At 41.5% G+C, this 25,256-nt stretch overlaps 1 protein-coding gene across 6 annotated transcripts in view; it reads right to left on the bottom strand.

The window, feature by feature from the left end:
* Positions 1–25,256, bottom strand: part of LOC309702574 (protein NLRC3-like) — a 45,409-nt gene that overhangs the window by 8,459 nt on the left and 11,694 nt on the right. For 2 of the 6 annotated variants that reach the window (XM_082527176.1, XM_082527177.1), the window contains 7 exons: positions 23,975–24,021; positions 21,381–21,425; positions 14,997–15,272; positions 11,634–13,428; positions 4,783–4,956; positions 4,329–4,502; positions 3,403–3,576 (listed from right to left, as the gene is read on the bottom strand). In XM_082527176.1, the coding sequence (XP_082383302.1) occupies positions 3,403–3,576; positions 4,329–4,502; positions 4,783–4,956; positions 11,634–13,428; positions 14,997–15,272; positions 21,381–21,425; positions 23,975–24,021 (2,685 nt within the window). Of the gene's footprint in view, positions 1–3,402; positions 3,577–4,328; positions 4,503–4,782; positions 4,957–11,633; positions 13,429–14,996; positions 15,273–21,294; positions 21,426–23,974; positions 24,022–25,256 lie in introns of those variants that run through there. The other 4 variants (XM_082527178.1, XM_082527179.1, XM_082527181.1 and 1 more) reach the window with 4 other exon arrangements.

Raw genomic sequence — 25,256 nt, 5'->3', positions numbered from 1 at the left:
GTTATTCTGTTTTAAGAAGTAATTGAGCTGTTGAGAAACTGCTTTTTCAATGGGAGTTTTGAGATCGGCCTGTAGTTGTTCATTTGTGTCTTGTCAAGATTGTCCTTTTTCAATATAGGTTTGATTACAGCAGTTTTTAGTGGTTCCGAAAAAAAAACATGATATTAAAGAAAAGTTGACAATCTGTAACAGGTCTGACTCTAAAGTCTTTGAGACCTTTTTGAAAAAAACTTGTTGGCAGGACATCTAAACAGCAGGAGGAGGAGTTCAGTTGACCTAAGATGTCCTCCAGGTCTTTGCTGTTAATAGGGTGAAACTGTTTCGTGGTGTTTAAACAGTTTTTCGGTGGACACAGTACATATTCTGGATCTGCTGTTGATGTTCCAATTGCTTGTCAGATTTTTTCTTTGAAGAATTTGGCGAAGTCATTGCAGGCCATGGTTGAGTGAAGTTCAGCTGCCACTGACACAGGAGGGTTTGTTAGCCTGTCAACTGTAGAAAATAAGACCCGAGCATTATGACTGTTTTTGTTGATGATGTTAGAGAAGTAGGACCTCCTTGCACTCCTCAGTTGTAAATTATAATTGTGAAGTTTCTCTTCATAGATGTCATAGTGAACCTGGAGGTTTGTTTTTCTCCATCTGCGCTCAGCTTTCCTACACTCTCTTTTTTCATTTTTCACCAGTGTGGAGTTTCTCCAGGGAGACTTCTTCCTTCCAGAGATAACCTTCATCTTAATGGGAGCAATAGTGTCCATAACATTTAACATTTTAGCATTGAAGCTATTGATGAGCTCATTGACTGACCCTCTGGACAGGTCAGGTGTTAATGGGAAGATGGTTAAAGATCTCACTAGTGTCTTCAGTTATACACCGTTTTGTGATCACTGCTGTTGATATATTTGTGTGGGCTGAGATTTTACTTTCAAAGAAAACACAGTAATGATCAGACAGGCCCACATCAGACACAGTAATGTTTGAAATGCTCAGGCCCTTGGAGATCAGTAGGTCAAGAGTGTGTCCTCTATTATGTGTGGCCTCTGTTACATCCTGAGTCAGCCCAAAGTTTCCCAGAGTGTTACTCAGGTCTTAAGTCCCTTTGTCCTGAGGGTTGTCCACATGGATGTTAAAATCCCCAACAATAATTACACAGTCGAAATCAACACAGATCACAGACAGCAGTTCACTGAAGTCATTAAAAAAAGTCTGTGCAGTATTTGGGAGGCCTGTAAACATTAAGAAACACAACTTTGGATGGGGCCTTCAGCTGTAAAGCCACATATTCAAAAGACTGAAAACTTCCAGGAAATAGCTGCTTACATTGAAATGATTCATTAAATAAGACAGCAACCCCTCCTCCTCTCCTGCTCACCCTGGCCTCACTGATAAAACTGTAGTTAGGAGGGGTCGTCTCAATGAGAACAGCTCCACTGTTACTTTGGTCCAACCAAGTTTCAGTTAAAAACATAAAATCAAGGCTGTGCTCAGTGATTAAATCATTAATTAGAAATGTTTTCCCAGCTAAAGATCTAACGTTTAATAAAGCCAACTTAAGCGTTTTAGAGGTATTATTATTATATGTTTACTATATTTAAAGATCTGTTAGAGTGCACCTCTGTGTTTTGACCAGACCACATGTCTCCTTCTGTCACCTAAAAGAACAGAAATTTTAAAACCTTGTAGTAAACAGGGTCCCAACTTCTCCTGGGAAAAGTTACCACTACCATAATCCTCGCAGCCCGGACCCTCCACACATCAGACTGCTGAGACAGGGCATGAAGGTGGTAAGGAGGAACTAAGGGGGGCGAGGCTGGGCAATGTAACCTCAATTGCTCTGTTGAGGGCGGGGCTCGATGGCGAACCTTTGGCTGCTCTGGTGGGGGGTTTATGGGGGACAAAAAGGGATTGGGCCGGGGGGTTGATCTTAGCCCAGCATTGACCCACTCCATCATCTCCTCAGTGAATTTCAGGTGTGGGGAGGAGGGAGTAAGGGAGGGGGAGGAGGGTGAAGGCCTGTCAGGGGTTTGGGGGAGTGGGGAAGGCACTCTTGCTGCAGCATTTTGGATTAACTGAAGGCTTTTCAGAGAGTTTTTAGTACTTCCTGATAATAATGAATTACAGTCGTCCAGACTAGAAGTAATAAATGCATGAACTAGTTTTTCAGCGTCACTCTGAGACAGGATATTTCTAATTTTAGACATGTTGTGCAAATGGAAGAACGCAGTCTTACATATTTGTTTAATATGTGTATTGAAGGACATATCCTGGTTTAAAAATGACTCCAAGGTTCCTCACAGTGTTACTGGAGGCCAAGGTAATGCCATCCAGAGTAAGAATCTGGTTAGATACCATATTTCTAAGCTTTTCAGGGCCAAGTACAATAACATCAGTTTGATCTGAATTAAGAAGCAGAAAGTTAGCGGCCATCCAGGTCTTTATGTCTTTAAGACATTCCTGCAGTTTAACTAATTAGTGTGTTTTATCTGGCTTCATGGACAGATAGAGCTGGGTGTCATCTGTATAGCAGTGAAAATGTATGCTATGTCTTCTAATGATGCTGCCTAAGGGAAGCATGTATAATGTTACATTTACATGCACAAATTGAAGTCTATTAGATAGATATGATACAAACCACTGAAGCGCAGTACCTGTAATACCCCACGTGTTCCCCACGAACTGAGGAGGAAGAGACAGTGTGTTTATATAAAAGTGTTTAATACTGCAGGTTTCCCCAACCTTATACACTAGGGAAACCTGCAGTCACCTGAGACTGAAGAAGTGACTTGGATGAGTGACGAAATGTTTCTCCCACTGAAAACGTTACATCCAGGTGAACAGAAACAACTTTTTAACTCTCAAGACATCATCTGCCATTGCTTGTCAGGTTCTACCACAGCTCTAATTCTGAAAGTTTACCCATCCATCCATCCTCTTCTGCTTATCCTTTTCAGGGTTGCAGGAGACTGGAGCCAGTTCCAGCTACCATAACTTGAGAGGCAGGGTACGCCCGGAGAGCTGTCTGTTTACTAATGATTTATTTTTCAGCTAGGCTCACAGTTTCCTGTGCTTCCTATTCTTGTACTAAGCCAGGCGAAACATGTCCTAGGTCTTTCTCTGTTAAGGTTTTAATCTGACCTGTATCAGGAAGAAAGGGAGGAAGAGGATTTTTCTTAAAATGAATGCAAGCAGCAGGACAAAAGCAGTTAGCATTGTTGTTCCTGGAAATGTTTTCCTTGGAGAACACCTACATTAATATCATTTTATTAGTCAGTTGAACCACTGTCTCTTCCCCAAAATATTCCTGCATGTGTGATTGTTAATGTCACATCAGCATGAAAGAAATAGGAAGTAAGGGAAGGACAATTTTTCCAGCTTTTCCTTCGCTACCAGACATTCTCCATACCTGAGAGTGTCCAGTCTCCAGTGTGGATCCTTCAGTCCAGCCGACAGCAGCATCATTCCTGAGTCTCCTGGGTGATTGTAGGTTAGGTCAAGCTCTCTCAGATGGGAGGGGTTGGAGGTCAAAGCTGATGCCAGACAAGTACAGCCTTCCTTTGTGATCAGACAGTGTGACAGACTGTAGACAAAAAAAAAAAAAAACAGTTATTCTGAAAACACTCTGCTGAACATTTGCTTTTGCTTTTCATTTTCTTCAAATACCATGACCCTAATGTATTCCATCAATTCAGTTCAAATTAACTATCTAAAGCAGCAACTGATAAAAGCAATGGTGTCAAGTTGTGAAGCCAGCAGTAGACTCCACAACATTACAGAGAACACCTGAACAATCTGAATATTTCCTTAGAAGGAAGAACTCCCTTTTAAGAAGAATAGACCTATAGCAGAACCAGGTAGAGGGAAAAGACAAGCGATTTAAAAAAGAAACAAACAGACAAAAAAAAAACCCCAAGAGAACAGAGAACCAAATAAAAACACAAATTATAAAAGAGCACAGAAAACAGTTAATGACATGCAGTGGTGGAAGAAAAGTGAAATTATATTGTGAAAATGAAAGACTGTTGATGATGTCTTTAATCATAATGGGGCCTGGTAACTTTGGACTTTGTATATCAGAATAGAGTTCAAGTTAATATTCTCAGAGAGGCAATGAATACAGGAGAAATATGGTCTTTCTTTCTAGTCCCTAACAGAATGCTTTCTGCAGCATTTGGATCGACTGAACACTCTGCAGGTAACTTTCAAAGCCACCTTATAATCCAACCAAAGATAAAATAAAATGTAGCTGATGATTCTATAGGTTTTAGCTATTTATTCAGCAATTTAATACAGACCCTAAATCATACTAAATGGAAAAGAATGAATCCTGACCTGAGAGTTTCCAGTGTACAGTGTGGACTCTTCACTGCAGCAGACAGGAGCTTCACTCCAGAATCCTGTAGGTCATTGTCACTTAAGTCCAGGTCTCTGAGACTAGAGGACTGAGAGCTGAGAACTGAGGACAGAGCTTCACAACTTCGCTCTAAGAGGTTACAGGCACTCAGTCTACAAAATAAGCAACACAAGGACAAAAACTAAAACACAGAAGTTAAAATGTATTCATGGTGAAAGACAGTTTCAAGAAAAGTTTTAAGACTAATCCTAAAAGTAAAAAGTGTGTGTGTCTCCTGAATCCAAACTGGAAGCAGGTTCCACAGAAGTAAGGCCTGAAAGCTGAAGGCTCTCCCTCCCATTCTACTTTCTAGATTAAGTATACTTTTATTAGCTAAACGTTTTAATTGGTAACTATGTTACTTAAGAAAAATTAAATATAATTATAGCTGACCTCAGAGTTTTCAGTGTGCAGTGTGGACTCTGCAGTGCATCAGACAGAAGCTTTACGCCTGAATCCTGTAGGTTGTTGTTACTCAGGTCCAGCTCTGTCAAACTTGAAGACTGGGAACTGAGAAGCGAACACAGAGCTTCACAGCTTCTCTTCGAAAGGAAACAACCATTCAGTCTGGAAAAAGAAAGAAATGTTTGTGTTTATAAGCAATCATTTTTGATGTTCAACCTAAATAAAAAAACAAACAAACAAAACATGTCAGTGTGCACTACATTTCATGATTAACAACACAACTTGAAATATGAGTTGGGCATAAAATAATTTTAAATTACTCAGTAAATCACAATTATACCTCTAAATGCAATACACTGAGGAACTGGTACATCTAGTGATAATAGTTCAGTACATGCTGCCACTAGCATTCAATAATGAAGCATATGTATAAATTAGATAAGGAAGCTCTGTAGTTGTAATGGTCTGGGTAACTTCCGGTGAATCGACCTCTGGGAGGAGTTGCTGAGTTATCACTGACCGGCTGCACCTGGATGTAATTTGGCTGTCCGTTTTAAAGACCAGAATTCACAATCACTCTTCGCTAGAACATCTGCTAACCACAGTTAGCGTAGGCTATTATAGCACATGTGTGATCTTTCTAGTTTTGCTCGTACTTACCTGTGCTTCTCTTCTGCTCGCAGTTATCCTCCGAGACATCATAACCAAATCTGCCATAACTACCTTACCGCATCGCACCTGCCTGCCTCCCCACCCGACTCACTGGATCATCGTGGATCGTCTCTGGACTTTTCTCTCTGCTGACCCGGACCATTACCCCCTCCACGCTTTGCCCCCACATGTGGAAAGTTAGACTGCTCGTAATCTGTTGTTTCACTCTGGACCAGCGTCGGAAACTTCTTTTGAAACCTGTCTCCTTCTGTTATAGTGACTCTGAACTTCCTGGCTCCGGACCCCCAGTGTAGCCTCTCCCTTACCTCCCCACTCTGTGGGTTCCTGTGTGGGCATTTACCGTCAGCCTCGGGTGGGACTCACGGACTTCAGTGATAGTTTGGAATGTTTAATGCTTTATGGTTTTTGTATGTTATTGTTCACCATCACTCATAGTACAGCTCTTGTAAATCGTTATAGTTCTTTGTAGTCACAGGTTATCACTGTGAAATCAAAGTACTGCTCTTGCTTATTTTGGTGTAGTCATAGTTCATGGTAATCACAGTTAAACTCAGTGAGTCTGAGCCCTTAGTTCATAGTGATCGTTTGTTATTGTTAAGTCAAGTTTTAGTTTAAACTTCAAGAACATCGCATATAGGTTTAGTTACATAGTGGCTTCTTTCACTCTTTGTAAATAAATTGTTGCTTTCACTAATTCTCCGTGCTTCCGTGTGTTGTCTGCACTTAAGTCCATACTTCTGGTGGCCTCTGGGCCGTTATAGTAGTCACACATCTGTCTGCTTCCCAGGTGTTTGGTGGCTAATCTAAACTCTACGTAAATTCCATGGTCACATGCTTTCAAACTTATTGGAGTCAAATCTCCAAATACCTTAAATGAATTCTGTATATCAATAAATGTTCAGTTAGTTCTAATTCCTTCTTTCTCCTTGTTGCTCTGTTGGTAATTTTCCTGATTTTATAATCTGTGATTATTGTTGTTAGATACAGCTCAAAATACTATTTTTCTGCCCCACGCCCCTGGTACCAGGGGAAAAAAGGAGGAGATCCCGTTTAATTGGTTATAACACGGGGTGAGAAATATAAGTCTAGACATGTGTGGTATCCACAGAAACCTCTAAATCCAAGCTAAAATGTCATATAAACCATTTCTACATCCTAAAAAAAAAAAAAACACACCGAAAACAAGCCATGATTAAGCGAGTAGTTACGTAAATGTGCAGAAGACAACTAAACAAACAAAACCGAACAAGAAATTCTTCAAACTTCATGTAACAGGCTAAAGAAAGCCCAGTTAGCTTCCAGAACTATTACTGACTCCAAGCACCAAGTTTCACCATGCTCTGACCAAAATTCACTGAATGAGCCACAAAAGAAAACCACAAAAACACATAGCGGCGCAAATGCGCTAAGACAGAAATTGGCTTGCTGTCCCGATTTCCTCCGTTTTTTTTGCTGGTGTGGGGATCATATCATTTTATATCATTTTTTATATCATGTTAATTCTTTTTAACTTTTTATTAAGCTTTGAGCAGTGGCATTTGAATAAACATTTATTCCATTTATTAAACATACAGTTTTAATCATGTTATTACACACATTGCATTTGTGCTCATAATAGAGTTAAGCATATAGTCTAATGAAGGTTGAAAGCTTCGTTCAGCGTTATGTTTGAACTGATATATTGATGAAGTGACTTGAATGCTGTGAATGAATGCCTAACACGCTTACATACACATAAACATGAAGTATAATTTCTAGGGTAAAGGTGAAAGACATCTTGCTTTGTCTCTGCTTGGCAACTAGTGATCCGGGGTCTATAGGATCTGGAGGAGCCAGACAACCATATAGGAAAAAATGCTGTTAAACACGGAAACTTAAACTGTCATTAATTATAACCTATACATGTGATGTTTTGTCTAAAGCGAGAAGAGGCGTTAACCCTGACATAATAAAACCATGCTGAAAGTATGTTTTGACGGAAGATCAGTGTTGGTGATATAAAGATGTGTATCTTTCCACACATGTGTTTAATAAAATCATTGTTTTGACGCACTTGGACCAGAGGTTTGTCTCAATCACAAATCGGGACACTGGTAGCTGGTAGCCACGTGATTCTCAGTATTTACCACGCCTACCTAGCTGCATCAGAGCCATTTTCCTTTAACAACCTCCATTTTAGACCCAACTACAGACACGTGACAGGACAAAAGCCACATGCAGTAAATTTGGGCCCATGTGGGTTTTGGCATTGCAACGTTTGATTGGTTGATTGGTATCATCATTAATGTTGTTGTGAATTTTAGCACTACGGTTAGCATTTACAGGATATTGTTTTGTAGTGATATTATACAGGAAAACTGTTACTCAATAAGGCCCATATACTAGTTGTCTTTTTCTTTCTCTGTAACCCTTTTTTTGGCCTGCTGGTCTGGAAAATCCAACAGTTCATCTATATGTAAACAAGGCACTTAAAACTGGGACAGAGTGCATTCCTTGAGTGCATTCCTCAGTGAAGTCTGCTAAAAGATCACACATAATTAGTTATGTGCCTTTAGGTATATATGGTTAAACATTTTCTAATGCAAATAACTACATGCAGTATTTTACCATGTGCAAACTTATATCACTAAAGGATTCTAAATGTCTAGTGTTTAATGGACCTGTCAAAAGTATGTTGAGATTAGACTGAAGATTCTGTAACTTAACAAAGCTCTTTATGTTAACCGTTATTTTCTCTTGCCTTGTCAACTAAGGATTTATGGTGTGAAAGTTGATGCTAAGGTTGAAGGAAAAACACCAACAAATCACTCTTTTTACCTTGCTCAAAATGTTTATGTGAAGACCATCTGGTTTTTGTGTCAGAACTCAGGATGTAGAAGATCTCGGTAAAGATTTATTGATCTTGTGAGTGCTTTTTTTATTGCCCTTGCTGAACAAAGGATTTTTAACTGTCAGGACGCCACCCCACCCAGTGGGCAGGGTCTGAAACTGAAACTTGTTGTCTGTCTATAAAACTGCTGCACGAAAGAATAAACTTTGAGTCAGTTTGGAATGACACCTAGAACAGTCTCTGCGTCTTCTTGTTTTTCCAAACTACTCCCGGTACTCTGGCCGGTACCGTGATTAACCGTTGATCATGCATGAGAATATTTTAATTTTGTTATATGTTAAAGGATGAACTCTGCTTATTGGTGCCCATGCCTTAGGAGGAAAACTCTATCTACGGACGGAGATTCCCTTCAAATGTGATTCTATTGCCTCAAATGATTAAAAAGAGGTGTCAATCATGCAAATTGACCAAAAGAAACCAAAGTTACAGCCCCTCAGATTTTAAAGGGCCAGAGACCATATTAAATGCTCCATGCGCATGGCGAAAAAGGGCCATTGCCATGTAAATGTGTGGTTAATTCTTCAAATAAATATATTTTTTGTAAGACCATTTGGACACCATTTTTAGGCCTGTTAATAAAATTAATTTATTTCTGCTCTCAAATACCTAAAAAAATCAACTGGCATGGTGTCCAATTGTGTGCCAAAATTGGATGTTTTTGTATGTCTGGATATTCATGTCTTGACAGCATTGTATTTTACTCCCGCAACTCCTGCAAGTTCCCCCACCTAAAATGATGACAGAGGTCATTAATTTGCAGCAGAGGTACACTTCAACTGTGAGAGACAGAATGTGAAAAAAAAATCCATGAATTCACATGGTAGGATTTGTAAAGAATTTATTCGTAAATCAGGGTGGAAAATAAGTATTTGGTCATAAAAAAAATATAAAAAAAATACAACTCAATACTTTGTAACATAACCTTTGTTGGCAATAACAGAGGTCAAACGTTTACTATAGGTCTTTACCAGGTTTGCACATACAGTAGCTGGTATTTTGGCCCATTCCTCCATGTAGATCTTCTCGAGAGCAGTGATGTTTTGGGGCTGTCGCCGAGCGACACAGACTTTCAACTCCCGCCACAGATTTTCTATGGGGTTGAGGTCTGGCTTGGCCACTCCAGGACTTTCAAATGCTTCTTACGGAGCCACTCCTTTGTTGCCCGGGCGGTGTGTTTTGGATCATTGTCATGTTGGAAGACCCAGCCTCGTTTCATCTTCAAAGTTCTCACTGATGGAAGGAGGTTTTGGCTCAAAATCTCACGATACATGGCCCCATTCATTCTGTTCTTAACACGGATCAGTCGTCCTGTCCCCTTGGCAGAAAAACAGCCCCATAGCATGATGTTTCCACCCCCATGCTTCACAGTAGGTATGGTGTTCTTGGGATGCAACTCAGTATTCTTCGTCCTCCAAACACGACGAGTTGAGTTTATACCAAAAAGTTCTACTTTGGTTTCATCTGACCACATGACATTCTCCCAATCCTCTGCTGTATCATCCATGTGCTCTCTGGCAAACTTCAGATGGGCCTGGACATGCACTGGCTTCAGCAGCGGAACACGTCTGGCACTGCGGGATTTGATTCCCTGCCTTTGTAGTGTGTTACTGATGGTGACCTTTGTTACTTTGGTCCCAGCTCTCTGCAGGTCATTCACCAGGTCCCCCCGTGTGGTTCTGGGATCTTTGCTCACCGTTCTCATGATCATTTTGACCCCACGGGATGAGATCTTGCGTGGAGCCCCAGATCGTGGGAGATTATCAGTGGTCTTGTATGTCTTCCATTTTCTGATGATTGCTCCCACAGTTGATTTTTTCACACCAAGCTGCTTGCCTATTGTAGATTCACTCTTCCCAGTCTGGTGCAGGTCTACAATACTTTTCCTGGTGTCCTTCGAAAGCTCTTTGGTCTTGGTCTTGGCCATGGCGGAGTTTGGAGTATGACTGTTTGAGGCTGTGGACAGGTGTCTTTTGTACAGATGATGGTTTCAAACAGGTGCCATTCATACAGGTAACGAGTGGGGGACAGAAAAGCGTCTTACAGAAGACGTTACAGGTCTGTGAGAGCCAGAGATTTTCCATGTTTGAGGTGTATAAATAAATAAATTATTTACAAATCCTACCATGTGAATTCATGGATTTTTTTTTCACATTCTGTCTCTCACAGTTGAAGTGTACCTCTGGTGCAAATTACTGACCTCTGTCATCATTTTAAGTGGGGGAACTTGCACAATCGGTGGCTGACTAAATACTTTTTTGCCCCACTGTATGATGATAGCAATCATTACAAAGTGAAGCATGGGCCATCCAGAGTTAAGTATACTGTTGGCGGCTGATACAATGTGGTATATGCATCACTGGTTGGTCAACTGAAAGTGTACCTTCCACCACTTCACATTAAATTGGGCCTAATGAATGTGGCAATGGATAGTAAAGGAAATGGTTTCCAGTATCTGAAGGATAGGTTTGGAGAAACCAAAATGGATGCCAAGCTGAAAGCAGTATTTTTTATTCGTCCTGAAATCCGTCAAATTATGTGTTATGACACATTCAGATCCAAACTGAACAAACTTGAACTCCCTGCTTGGGATGCATTTGTGCTAGTTGTGCAAAACTTTCCTTTCAACAATCGGGCTGAAACGATGCTGAACTTGTAAGCAACATGTTAGCAGAATATCAAGAACTCGGCTGCCGGATGCAACTCAAAATGTATTTCTTGCATTCTCATCTGGATTTTTTACCTCCAAATTTGGGTGATGTGAGTGATGAAAATGGAGAACGATTCCACCAGTATATTGTCACCATGGAGACAAGATATCAAGGCCACTTCAAACCCAACATGATGGGTGACTACTGCTGGTTTCTGCAGCAGACACTCACAAGTACAAAAGCAAGTGCCTAAAGCACCTTTGAACAGTGTATTGATATTGCATAAAGACTGAAGTGAACATTTTTATTTACACCTTTGTTAATGTGAACAAGTTTTTGTAATCTCTAACAGTTTTGAAGCAAAATGTAGTTATGTACAGTGGCTGTATAAAGAATATAAAATCAGTTTCTCATGTCTGTATGAATAGCCAATGATACTGTGTATAACTTCAGAACCTGATGTCATAGGCAGAATCTAACTATAGATGTGGACTCAGCACACTCAATTTAGTATAAGACACATAGAATACCACAAATAGCAGAAATAATATTTTGTTCTGTGATTCTGTGTAACGTCTAATCAAAGAAATCACTGAGTCAATCCATTTAAAAAAAAAAAAATTACTTACAGAGCTTTGTTGGAGGCTTTGACCACTGGCAGCAGCCTCAGAAGAGCCTCCTCTGAAGCAGAGTATTTCTTCAGGTCAAACACATCCAGATCTTTTTCTGATGACAGTAAGATGAAGACCAGAGCTGACCACTGAGCAGGAGACAGTTTATCTGTGGAGAGACTTCCTGAACTCAGGGACTGTTGGATCTCGTCCACTAGAGAACAATCATTCATTTCATTCAGACAGTGGAACAGATTGATGCTTTTCTCTGCAGACAGATTCTCACTGAGCTTCTTCTTGATGTACTGGACTGTTTCCTGATTGGTCTGTGAGCTACTTCCTGTTTGTGTCAGCAGACCTCGTAGGAGAGTCTGATTGGTCTGCAGTGAAAGACCCAGGAGGAAGCGGAGGAACAAGTCCAGGTGTCCATTGGGACTCTGTAAGGCCTTGTCCACAGCACTCTGATAAAAGAAATGTGGTTTATTTTTTCGTTTAAATATTTTAAATAACTGAGATTTTTGTTCTTCCAGCAGATTGAGTCCAGAGTTGATGAAGGTCAGATGGACATGAAGAGCAGCCAGAAACTCCTGAACACTCAGATGAATGAAGCAGAACACCTTGTCCTGGTACAGTCCTCTCTCCTCTTTAAAGATCTGTGTGAACACTCCTGAGTACACTGAGGCTGCTCTGATATCGATGCCACACCCTGTCAGATCTGATTCATAGAAGATCAGGTTTCCTTTCTGCAGCTGATCAAAAGCCAGTTTTCCTAGAGACTCAATCATCTTCCTGCTCTCTGGACTCCAGTGTGGATCTGTCTCAGCTCCTTCATCATACTTGACCTTCTTCACTTTAACCTGAACCACCAGGAAGTAGATGTACATCTCAGTCAGGGTGTTGGGCAGCTGTCCTCCCTCTCTGGTTTCCAGCACATCCTCCAGAACTGTAGCAGTGATCCAGCAGAAGACTGGGATGTGGCACATGATGTGGAGGCTTCGAGCTTTCTTGATGTGGGAGATGATCCTGCTGGCCTGCTCCTCATCTCTGAATCTCTTCCTGAAGTACTCCTCCTTCTGTGGGTCAGTGAACCCTCTGATCTCTGTCACCATGCAAACACAGTTGCGGGGGATCTGATTGGCTGCTGCAGGTCGTGTGGTTATCCAGAGGCGAGCCGAGGGAAGCAGTTTCCCCCTGATGAGATTTATCAGCAGCACATCCACTGAGGTGGACTTTCTAGGGTCAGTTAGGATTGTAGTTTTGTGGAAGTCCAGAGGAAGTCGACACTCATCCAGACCATCAAAGATGAACACAACCTGGAAGTCTTCAAAGCTGCAGATTCCTGCTTCTTTGGTTTCAGTAAAGAAGTGATGAACAAGTCCCACCAAGCTGAACTTTTCCTCTTTCAGCACATTCAGCTCTCTGAAAGTGAATGGAAATATGAACTGGATGTCCTGGTTGGCTTTGTCTTCAGCCCAGTCCAGGCTGTATTTATGTGTTAAGACTGTTTTCCCAATGCCAGCCACTCCCTTTGTCAGCACTGTTCTGATTTGTTCATCTCTTCCCGGTAAGTCTTTAAAGATGTCTTCTTCTCTGATTGTTGTTTCTGGTCTGTCTGGTTTCCTGGATGCTGTTTCAATCTGTCTGACCTCGTGTTCTTTATTGATCTCTGCAATCTCTCCCTGTGTGATGTAGAGCTCTGTGTATATCTGATTAAGAGGGGTTTTGTTTAATGTTTCTGAAATTCCCTCAACCACACACTGGAACTTCTTCTTCAGGTGAGATTTCAGTTTGGACTGACCCCTTTTCAGAGCCTCTAAATGAAAACAACAAAATAAAAGATAAGAGATATTAGCATTATTAGTGTGTTGTGGAATTGTTTATACAGAACAAAGAAATGTAACTGCGCCCTCTCCTGCATTTTGACATTACTTTTCTTTCAGATCTTTTTCTGATGTATAAATTCTTTTTTATTTTAAATAATTAGACAAAACCCTATCTAATGTTCTTGTGCACTTGAGGAAAAAAGGAATTCTGTCAAGTTTTCAAAACTTTGACCTCAGTGACATCATCTCGGAGTCCTAAGTTAGTGCTGCTTTCACTTTTGAAAATCATTTAAATCTCTTGAGTTCACCATCGGGTGATTCACCCTCCACATCTTCTCGAGCTCTTCTCTGAGCGATTGGTACTTCTCCAGCTTCTTGTGTTCCTTCTTCCTGATGTTGCTGTCATTCGGAACTGCTACATCTATCACTATGGCCATCTTCTACCAGAGTTTTGTCCATCTATATCTGGAAGTCCCACAGGATCTTAGCTCGGTCATTCTCCACCACCCTTGGGGACATCTCCCATTTTGACCTCGGGACTTCCAGGCCATACTTGTCACAGATATTTCTGTACACTATGCCGGCCACTTGGTTATGGCGTTCCATGTATGCCCTGCCTGCTAGCATCTTGCACCCTGCTGTTATGTGCTGGATTGTCTCAGGGGCATCTTTACACAGCCTGCACCTTGGGTCTTGCCTGCTGTGATTGACACCAGCCTCTATGGATCTTGTGCTCAGAGCTTTTTCCTGTGCTGCCATGATTTGTACCTCTGTGCTGTCTTTCAGTCCAGCTTTGTCCAGTCACTGGTAGGATTTCTGGATGTCAGCCACCTTCTCTATCTATGCAGGGGCTTGTCCTTCCATGATGGTTCCTCCTCATCCTCCTCTTTCTTGAGTTTCTGCTGCCTGAGGTATTCACTGAGCATGCGGTCGGTACTGACGCTCACCAGTCCCCGGCCTCTTTCCTTCCGCTTGGCATATAGCCTCAGGGTGCTGGAGTTGGGGTGAAACCCTCCATCCATGGTCACGAGCTTCCTCATCTTGATGTCGGTGACTTCTATCTCCTTTTTTAGCCAGCGTATTATCCCAGCAGGGGTACCTGATCATGGGGAGGGCGTAGGAGTTGCGGATAAGTGGAAGGATGGATAGTTTAATGTATCTTGATGAGTATCATATGTTGCTTTAGATGAGTTTCATAGAGATACTCTATAACTATAATAATTGTCAAAAGTATTAGGCAAATCCTGTACTAGGTTCAGCTAGATTGTTTAGATCAACTTTGGATTACATAGTTAGATAACAAGCTAGTAATTTTGGAATAATAATCATTTGAATAGAGTAATAATTCAGTCATTATAACTGTAGGGATATCATGCTGGAACACATAACGTCATAATAATTTACAATGGTAAAACACTGGAAAGTGTATAAAGCACCTGATTGGTAACAGTTCTAAAAACACATTTCAAAAATTTTAAAATATATACAAATAAAAGAAAAATTAAATTAACATGAGAGTGAGTAAACAGACCTTTGTTACACAGATGTGTGGCCTCACCTTTCTTTACAAATGATGATCGATGCAGTTCAGAGAAGAGAACTGGATCTAGTTTCCGAAGATGTTTGATCATTATCCTGCAGGCTTTGTTTCCTTTTTTCCTAACTGTGTCAACAAAGCACCGAGCCTTATTTGCTCTGGATTTGTTTTCTTCTATTATTGATTCTTTTTCCAAATCATCTAAAATGGCATCACTAACAAGGGCTTCAAGGAGCTGTGTAAGGATTTCTGTTGACACCCTCCTCACAAATTCTCTCCGCAACATGAGAAGCTCCTCTAAATGAAGAAAAAATAAACACAAACATCTATCTTAGTAAACTTAACACTTTTAGGAAGATGTGCCAATAGATTAAGATTGATAGATTTCACATGTGAGTGAATTCCAATGACTTTATATTTGAATCTAAAAGTCCCATGAACTCCCAAGATGGAAAGTATAAGCACAGTGTTGTGCCATTTCTTCAAGTACCTGAAATCTATTGTTATCTAAGGGAGGTCGTTTCCAAAACTCTTATTCTTATGCTCCCTGCTTATTGCCCATAAAACTTCACAATATACATCCTGTTGGGCAGGCTGTTTCCATCTAGACAGAACCTGACTCACAGACACAGGTTTGTAACTGTGTCTCGGTCTGCTGCAGTAGAAATGCTAAACATATAAATTAGAAACAGCTACATTGATTTACGAGATTTGTTAACTTGTATCCGCACTTACGGACCCTCTAGGGACCCACTTGCAGTGAGTTTTTGCTTCAGTGTAGCCTAGTGTTTAGTCGCTCTCCGCACACTTTCATTGATGACATGACGTGGGTCTCTTACCTGATCAGCAAATTGCGGGAGCGAGCCCTGAGGGGGGCAGTGATGGGTGTTGACCCATTCCTTGCCGTTCTACTCCTATGACATGTTTTTAGGTCAGTTTAAAACAACGTTTGCTTAACCTGTTTCTGAGAATGGTTCACTTCGAAAATTGCTAACCCTTCGTCAGGGTCAGTGAAGTATAGCAGCGGAGGTGGGCTGGCCAGATCAAGCGTAACAGGGGGTATTTCTCCGTTGAATGAGACTATGACAGATCAGCTCACCACCCGTGATGAGCCTGCTTCAGGTTAGGAAAAGGAAAGGGTTAGGGAACTTTTCCAAGTTTCCTCACGTTAGTTCCACACACAGTTCAGCACCACACTGGAACCTATGCAAATTGGCTGGTCCCAGTTGTCCCCGGAGGAGAGGGAGCAACTTTTTTTCTTGTGGATCTTATCTGTCATCCACCCAGCTAATCAGCCCACATAACAAAATTGGTATGGCCTACACAATGTGCTTAGACATACCGCAAAGAATGACGGACCTTTGGTGGCCCAGACCTGGTTTGCCAGAGATGGCCCACACATGGGCCAGCACAAGGCCAGTTGCATACACACTGCTGGCCCTGTGCTGTCCCAGAACAGTTTCAGCTCTGGCCCCAGATATCAGCCTAATGTGTACCTTAATCAAGTCGTGTAATAACAACATGTGCCAGAACATTCAAAAGTAACATGACAAAACTGTTCAGACACTGATTCTTATATAACACTTTACTACTCTCCCTGATTGTGCTCTCTACAACAAGCCACATTCACCTAATCACACACTTTCTCTTAACTGAGTGCTTCCTAACTACATTAATACATATTCACACTCTCGACATGCAGACTGGAGGAGCCAGGGATCGAACCACTAACCTTCTGATCAGTAGGTGACCTGCTCCACTGCCTGAGCTACAGCCACCAGGTGGTAAACATGAGTAAACCGTTAGTAGGCTTTGGATAAAGTGTAAAGTCACAAACCTGTCAAACCTGCATTTGAAACATTGGCTACCACAGCAGTATAGTATTGCAACATGGCATTTGGGTCTTCTAACTAAAATAGGAAAATAGGAACATAAACAGTGCCGTCATTGCCAGATCTGGTGCACATCTGGTTGACATACACTCTGCCATGACACCAGTCAGTCAGAAGTGCCAGCTTGTTGCCAGATCTGGGCCAGACCTGTTTTCTGCAGGCCTGGGCCACATAAACCAGACCACAATTGAGCCAGATGTGGCATGCCATCACATAGACAGTGCCATCTATGCCAGGCCTGGCCCATATCTTTACGACATACGTCTTATCATGCCAGAAGTCAGCCAGCAGTGGACTTGATACCAGATCCGAGCCAGACCTGCTTGTTACGTGGGAGTGACGTCAAGCCCTTATAAATTGGGGTTCTGAGCAAAGTCTAATAAATGTTGAAATCCCAAAACGATTAGATATTCTAGATATTCCCCTCATGCCATTAGAGCCCCCCCCCCCAAACACACACACACCACACCAATTGCCTAGCTTCAGCGTGCACCCTAGGCACCTTGTGGAAGACACAGAACAACCATTTATAGTCTGGACTGATCACAAGAACTTGACTTACTTACTGCATGCTACAAGATTAAATGCTCGGCAAGCCCTGCTACTCTTTGGTCCTTTAACGTCTCAACTTCTTACCGTCCAGGTTCTAGGAAAGTAACGCCAGATGCTCTCCCCCGCCAGTTTGACTCTGACTTGAATCACTCAGAGTTACCTTTTATACTTCTGGTCAGCTGCAGGATTGGGGCAGTCTCATGGGACGTGGAGGATCCATTTATTGCGCACTTCAAATGGAAACAGATATTGGGTCTGGCAGACTGGTGCTATGCACCCGCGGTGGTTCGTTCAAAGGTCCTTGAATGGATTCACACCTCCAAGTTCGCCTGCCACACAGGCAGAGGTAGGACTTTCACTTTGATTAAAAGACACTTTTGTTCGGAGACATTGGACAGGTACATCAGGGAGTATGTGGCCACTTGTACTGTGTGTGCCAGGAACAAGTCACGGAATCAGCGTCCTGCAGGACTGTTGCAGCCATTACCCAAACCAAATGGCCCATGATCCCATATCACATTGGATTTTGTCACAGGACTCCTGGTTTCTGCAGGAAAAACTGTCATACTCACCATTGCAGATAGATTCTCAAAGATTCCCCACAGCCTCCTGGGGCAGGTGGAACACATCTTCCAACTCCATGGGATCCCTGCAGAAGTAGTGTCTGATAGGGGTCCACAATTTTCATCTCAGGTTTGGAAGGCCTTTTGCACAACCTTGAGGGCTAAGCCCTGCCTAAGGTCTGATTATCATCAACAGACTAATGGATAAACTAAACACCTTAATTAAGAGCTTGAGACCACACTGTGTAACCACCCATTACCCTGCCACCTGGTCTGCTTCTCTCTGGGTTGAATATACTCACAAAACTCTTGCCTTCTATGCCACAGGCTTGTTCCCATTTAAAGTATTCATAGGTTATCAGCTGCTGCTTTTTCCTCAGCAAGAAACTGAGCTCACCATTCCGTCCATCCAACACCACCTGCAATGTTGCCATGGTTTCCTACAATGGACCTTTTAAGGTAGACAGAGTAATTAGCCCTACGGAGGTCAAGCTAACACTCCCTCCATTGTTACGGGTTCACACTTTTTTCCATGTCTCTCATGTTAAATTGGTGCTCTCAAGCCCTCTGTGCCCTCCTTCCGATGCCCCACCTTCACCCCAGCTTATCATTGGACACCCGGCCTACTTGATCTTCAGCTAACCTGTGTTAGTGTTAGGCTGTCAAAGCTTTCTTGTCTTTTGTCATAGTTAATATTCTTGTTTACCTTGTGTTTTCTCTGCTTTCAGTAATCTGCCTGTTCACCTTGTTCATCTCTTAACTATACTGACGTTTACTAGGACACTGGTCTTCTTGGCAAATTAAGTTCAGTTCATGCCCCGCTTTTCTCATCACTCCATCTGCCTGCCTTCCTCTCACAGCAATTGGGATTCATTGGATCACTTCATATGGAAAAATGCCAACTGGAGACTCACCCGGACCTTTTGGACTATCTTTCCGCTTCCCCGCCATCCTCCACCTGCTTTGAGTGAGACATTTTAACTCCTAACACTGTTTTCCCCGATAAACTACTGGAACTCTCACTTCACGGACAATAAAATCTGAACTGCACCATAGCTTACAATTTATGCTTCATGCCTTTTTCAAGGCTCATGTTTGTGCCAAAGTTCACAGTTTATGGTTGTTTGTTCACAGCTCACACTTGTGCCATAATTCATAGTTTATGTTTGTTAAATCACAGCCTGTAAATAAAACTCAGTATCACATCTATCAATGCTTCCATCTGTGTCTGCATTTGGATTCATTCTCCTTGTCTGGCCTCCAGGCCGTAACACTGGCCAGCACGGACTGTTGTCATTCATGTGTTAGTGATAAAATATGTCAGCCTTAGTCTCAGCACTTAGGTCCTCGGGTCTGGTATAAATATAACAAAAAGTGATCAAGCTTTTGCTCACTATATTGAATCATGAATGAATGATTTAATTGATTTTTAATCTACAAATTTAATCTACATCCAAATGTCCATATCAACTTGTGTCTTGTGGGATTAGAGAGTCACTGAGCAGCAGTGTTGGGACTAACGCGTTATTAAGTAACGCGTTACAGTAACTACGTTATTATTGTGGTAACGAGCACGGTAACTAGTTATTATGCCAAAATCAGGAACGCGTTAGTCGTAACTGGGATTTAGATAGGGTCGTTACTCGTTACTTCGTGTGGTGGCTATCACGGAGCTTCCACAGATTCAGTAACATTAGCAAGTGGTGGAGGCCAGCAGGAGGATGAGAGAAAGCAACACGTTCTCAGGCTGGAGAAAGGGGACGCAGAAGGAAAAGAGACCCGAGGCGGCCGCCGGTCCAAGTGTGAACTGAACTTCAGGTAAGAAGTTATGACCTGCAGTCTATCTGGGTCAGATATAAACCAAGTTTAGGTGGACTTTATTTTCGTTATTCTGACTTTTTACGTACTGCGTGCTAGCTAGCATGACGGAGTTTCTATACAGCTGGGTGGGTGCTATGAAGTTAATGATGTTGAACTTTATTTTGTTCATAAGTTATTAGAGTTGTCAACCGTCCCGTCTGGTATTCAGAGAAAATATTACGCGTTTCTTATTGAGGTGAAAAGGAACAGTTTGTCCCGTAATTCAGCTACAATGAAAAAGACACTAAGCTGGAGTTATTCTATGTCTTTGCTGCACAGCTGCCTCTTCTCCTCTAATTCTCCCCCCTCCCTCTCCCGTTTCTACTTCAATCATGAAAACTGATCAATGATCAGCTGATCGGCTCTCTTGTTTGTTTATCGCCCACTTTGCGCCGAAAGAGGAAACCAGCGGATGTCGCGCTAAACAACAGCAGCACGTTTAAGCTTGATCAGCTGTTGTTAGAATTTATTTAATATTAATTTCTAGTATCAGCTGATGTTTGCTGGAGCCACAGCTGCAGAAAAGCTGCTGGTCATGATATCGGTTTGTATATCTGGTGAGAGGGAAACATGAAGATGAAACCAGGAGATGTCCTTACTGAATCATCAGAGCTGAACAGGTGATGGAGAAACAGGTTTACCTTTTAGGTGACATGAATGAGTTGAAGGGAAGTTATGAACTGTTTCTGAGAGACAAATAACACCAGGATCCTTTTTTAGGTAGCTGACAGCTGGTAACTGTGCAGGTGCGGATCTAGCAAAGTTTTGCCAGGGGGGCCAGATAGGGCTTTAACAGGGAGAGGTGGGCACAAAGAAATACTTTTCTATCTTATTCTCATTTAAAATGTCTAGCTTTTAAAAAATAATTATCTGAATCTTACAACAAACGATTGATAGATTGATGCATATATACCATCAAAACAGTGTACATCACTGTCACAACAGCGTTTGTTTTCATTCAAAGGCTTTATCATTTTTCCTATAATTGACACTCTAGTCAAAGTGTCGGGGCCAATTTTCTGTCCCAGTCCAGCCATGTATGCAGCTAATCTGCAGTCTGGTGTTACCAACATCTTCCTATTCAGAAGGCAGAATTTCCGAGGTATGAGTACAATCGAAAGCACCACGACTGCAGTTTTTGTGTTGGATGTAAAAGGCGTGACGTAGGCTAGAATCATGGCAGCAGTCAATGACGGTCCAGGCGTGGGATTTCTCTCGTGGAAATATGCACATTATCTTTTCCTGTCTATTGGTAGGTGGCACAGTGCACTTGTGGCAAGTAAACAAGCTAGAAGACTGCCAAAGTTATGGAAGCAACACATTAACAAGAGAATTCTGAGTAAAACCAAAGTTACTTTCCCTAGTAACTAGTTACTTTGAAAGTAACGAGTAACTTGAAGTAACTGAGTTACTTTTGAGAGAAGTAACTTGTAATGTTTTAAAGTAACTTACCCAACACTGCTGAGCAGTAAAGGATTTGTCCTTTGTTGGTCATGATAATGTTTAACAGTGTAGTTGTAGCAGATGTTGACTCTTACCTTCTGATGAAACTGATAAAGCTCCTTGGGATGAGAGATTTCCTGCTGGAGGAAGGCACATCTTGAATTACAAAACTGCCATTTGAGAGTGAAAATATTTTAGGCTTCAAAGCCATATGCAGTGGGAAAAAAAGTATTGAATTCATCATCAATTTTCTTAGTAAATATATTTATAAAGGTGCCACTGACATCAAATTCCCAGCAGATATCAGTAACCCTTCCAATCCACACATGCAAAGAAGCATAGATGTCTATGAATTAAGTTATGTGTAATACTGAGAAATAATAATGGGAAAAAGTGTTAAACACATGAAGAAAGGGTGGTGCAAAAAGGCATGGAAAGTCATGGCACCAACTGAGGCTGCAGATATAGCCGTGCCATAAGGGAAATCAGTGAAAGTACAGGGACAAGAGGAGAAAAAAGAACTCTACTCAAACTGGGCACCTAAATGAGAGACCAGTTTGACGACAGTAAAAAAACACCTCAGCACAAAAAAGCACATGAATATTCGCATCTACACTATGTAAGCCTGTGACATGCATTTCGGATGGGTGAGGGTGAGTGAATGCATATCTGTGACACTTGTGTACTTGCTTGTGTGTGTGTGTGTGTGTCCTGTTTTCACCTTTCACCCAGTTAAGCGGAAGTCAACAGTCTGCAGCCTACGGAGGTGGGCTTGAAAGGATATGGGCAAAAGTGTCAAACAGTCCCGTTGTCAAGGAGAATTTTTGATGTTCCCATCAGCCTTGGCCTTTGAGCCAAATGAGATGATGATAATGGCTATTTGGGTTAGCACGAACAGACTGCATCTGAAATTTACAGTTGTTCTTAATGACCATCACTGGTCACCAGGTGTATCAATTTCCCGTTGAAGAGCAATAAGATTCTCCAAGATCTTCCCCATATTGCGTTTAATAAGAACAGGCTGAGTACTCATGGCTCTCACCATTGCTTCGATCATAGGGGCCAGCCTTGTGGGGATTTGAACAGCTGTAGTCAATTTCTTCAGTAAGCCAGGGCCAAGTCAGCTCCGATCACCAAGAACCCTGTTATCGTGGTTCCAAATAGGTAGATGTCTTCAATGTCATCAATTGACAGTCCCACCAGGCACACGACGAGCCAGTTCTACCATCCATCCATTGTTTATCCGGCAGGGAAAGTCGCTCCAGGATAGTTGGACTCTCCTGAACTCAGGCTTCTCGTTGAGAGGAGAGCGTCAATTGCATTTAGAGAACAGTTGATGAAATCCATGATTCTTGTTTAGGTTTTAGAGAACAGGACTGAGAGGCTCTTCTGGGGCTAGAGATAGACACGACTAGACATAAGACATACGAAGCCAAGCAGTAAAGATAAAGGAGGGAGAGAGATGCATCTGCCCCCATCAGAGCCAAAGCAAGAAGGGAGAATGAATAGAAAATATGTACCAAAACATTTGTGATAGAAATCTGGTGCTACCTATCTACGGAGTCCCGCAGAGGACATGGGAGAAAAAAAAATTAGGGAGGAAAAAAAAATTTAGGGAGAAAAAAAAAATTAAGACGGACTTTGGCGAGATCTCGCAAAACAAACTCGGGATCTCGCAAAAGTATTGCAGATCTCGCAAAACTTTCTCGCGAAAGTTGAATTCCAACAATGGCGGCAGCTACTTAGTTGTAATATTACTCTTTCTGGGTCACAAAATACACTTTTAAGATATTTTGAGGCGTGAATGTAGTTGTGTAAACGTCAGATACCTGCTCGGTTTACAAGACATCACATATTTGCAAAAGTGCTCCGACGTTTTTGGAGATCTGACACCCACTAGCTCGAAGCTAACGGGAGGTCGAGACCTACTACAGCCGTGAGGAACACCGCTTTCCCGGCACATCGTGCCTCGACCTCCCGGTCGGCTTCGAGCTGGCGGCCACTAGCTCGAAGCTAACGGGAGGTCGAGACCTACTACAGCCGGGAGGAACACCGCTTTCCCGGCACATCGTGCCTCGACCTCCCGGTCGGCTTTGAGTTGGCGGCCTCCAAAGAATGCGGCTAAAACTTTTGCGATATCTCGTAATACTTTTGCGAGATCCAGAGTTTGTTTTGCGAGATCTCGCAAAAGTCCGTCTTAATTTTTTTTTTTCTCCCTAATTTTTTTTTTTCCTCCCTAATTTTTTTTCTCCCATGTCCCCTGCGGGGCTCCGTACCTATCAGAATGAATAAGATTAAATGAGAGCGAATGTTTCAGCAAGACAATGATTTCTCAATTTGTTTCCCAGAGAGAAAATAAAGCTGCCAGCCTGACTGAATCCAACCAAATCAACAGAAAATCTATGGAAAGAACTAAAGTTCAGAGTTCATAGAAGAGGCCCACGGAACCTTTAGGATTTTAAGACTGTTTGAGTGTAACCCAAAATCCTAACTGAGCTTTGCATGTGACTAGTTTCTCCATAGAGCAGGGACCTTGAAGCTTGAACCTTGAAGCAGGCACCAACAAAGGCTTTTGTATAAAGTATTAAACAAATTTCAGTATGTAAGTTCAATATGTTTTCCCTGTGTCATTTCTCATTCTTACAAATAACTTAATTAATGTCAATAACTTTTTAAGAAATATATTTACTTAGAAAAATGGTGTCGCATTGAATACTCATCTCATCCGCTCCATATCTGTCATGAAACACAAAAAGAAGTCACAAAACTGAACTACAGTCAGGCTAATACAGCCTGAATTTTTAATACATTTTATGAAATGAATTTGACAATGATGTGTGTTCATTCTGCACTGAGGCCCATATGGAAAACAAATAGTAAAAATTTATATGTGATTACTCATGAAAGTGGCCACTTTCATGAGTAAATCATGTAGACCTTATGTCTGTGAAGGTTCTCAGTCATCCAGGTCATCGTTGTCAAAGGAGCTTGCAAAGAAAGGCGTCTGGACTGGGACTCTCCACCATTTGACCTTAGAACTGAAGAAGCTTCTCGGATGAGAGGTGAAACGTCTTCAAGTAACTTAAAGAAGTCCAGACGCCTTTCTTTGCAAGCTCCTTTGACCATGTAGACCTTATATGATTTACTATCTTTCACTTTCTCATTGCTTTCATACATTGTTTTAGTAAGTACCCAAAACATACAAGTTTCATTATATAATTTTTCAAGGGATCTTATATCTGTTTTTACTCTTATATGCTTTTCATACAAGTTTCACACAAGACAGATACAAACTTTATAAGATTTATATATATCTTTTCCATATGGGGGGTTTCATGTCATTTTCCTCTCGGTCACCTTCTTTCATCTTCTTTGAAACTGATGTTGCCACTTCCATCACATGGTCATTAGTATATGTCTGCATCATCAAATATATAGTTTCCAGTATGTCTAGGTTCTCCAAATGGCACTTTTCCAGGGTTATGAAATCACCAACAGGAACACCAACAGGAACATCCTGCAGGTGCCAGTGGAAAAGTTGCAACTCCTCCTTTTCCAAATTTTCCAACATTTCCTGCAGCTGCTCCTGAACAGACTTATCCATCTTTGATCTTTAACCCTTTAAGACCTACCATAGAACCAAGTCCGCCTGAGCTTATATTATATTTTTACATGCTGTGGAGCCATTTTTGGGAGCATTTCAACTTGGTATACATCAATACAACCATTATAGTCCAAATTTTAATAATATGTCTTCATTAAGTGCATAGTAATTACATAAATTGCAAAAAACGTTTTTGTTTTTTTAACATATATTTCTAGTTAGAGAAATTTAAGAGGCTTATCCCTCAAAACTGTAAATACAAAAAAGTTGCACAAAATAGTTTCCCATGACAGGAAATTTATTTTAAGTGTCTTCATAGTTTTATTTTTGAAATACACCAATTTTTATATACTGCAGGAAAAATGAA

Source organism: Aulonocara stuartgranti (genome assembly GCF_965226115.1).
Source record: "Aulonocara stuartgranti genome assembly, chromosome: 3".
In the NCBI taxonomy this organism is placed as follows: domain Eukaryota; kingdom Metazoa; phylum Chordata; class Actinopteri; order Cichliformes; family Cichlidae; genus Aulonocara; species Aulonocara stuartgranti.
This window is presented reverse-complemented; position numbering and strand designations above follow the sequence as displayed.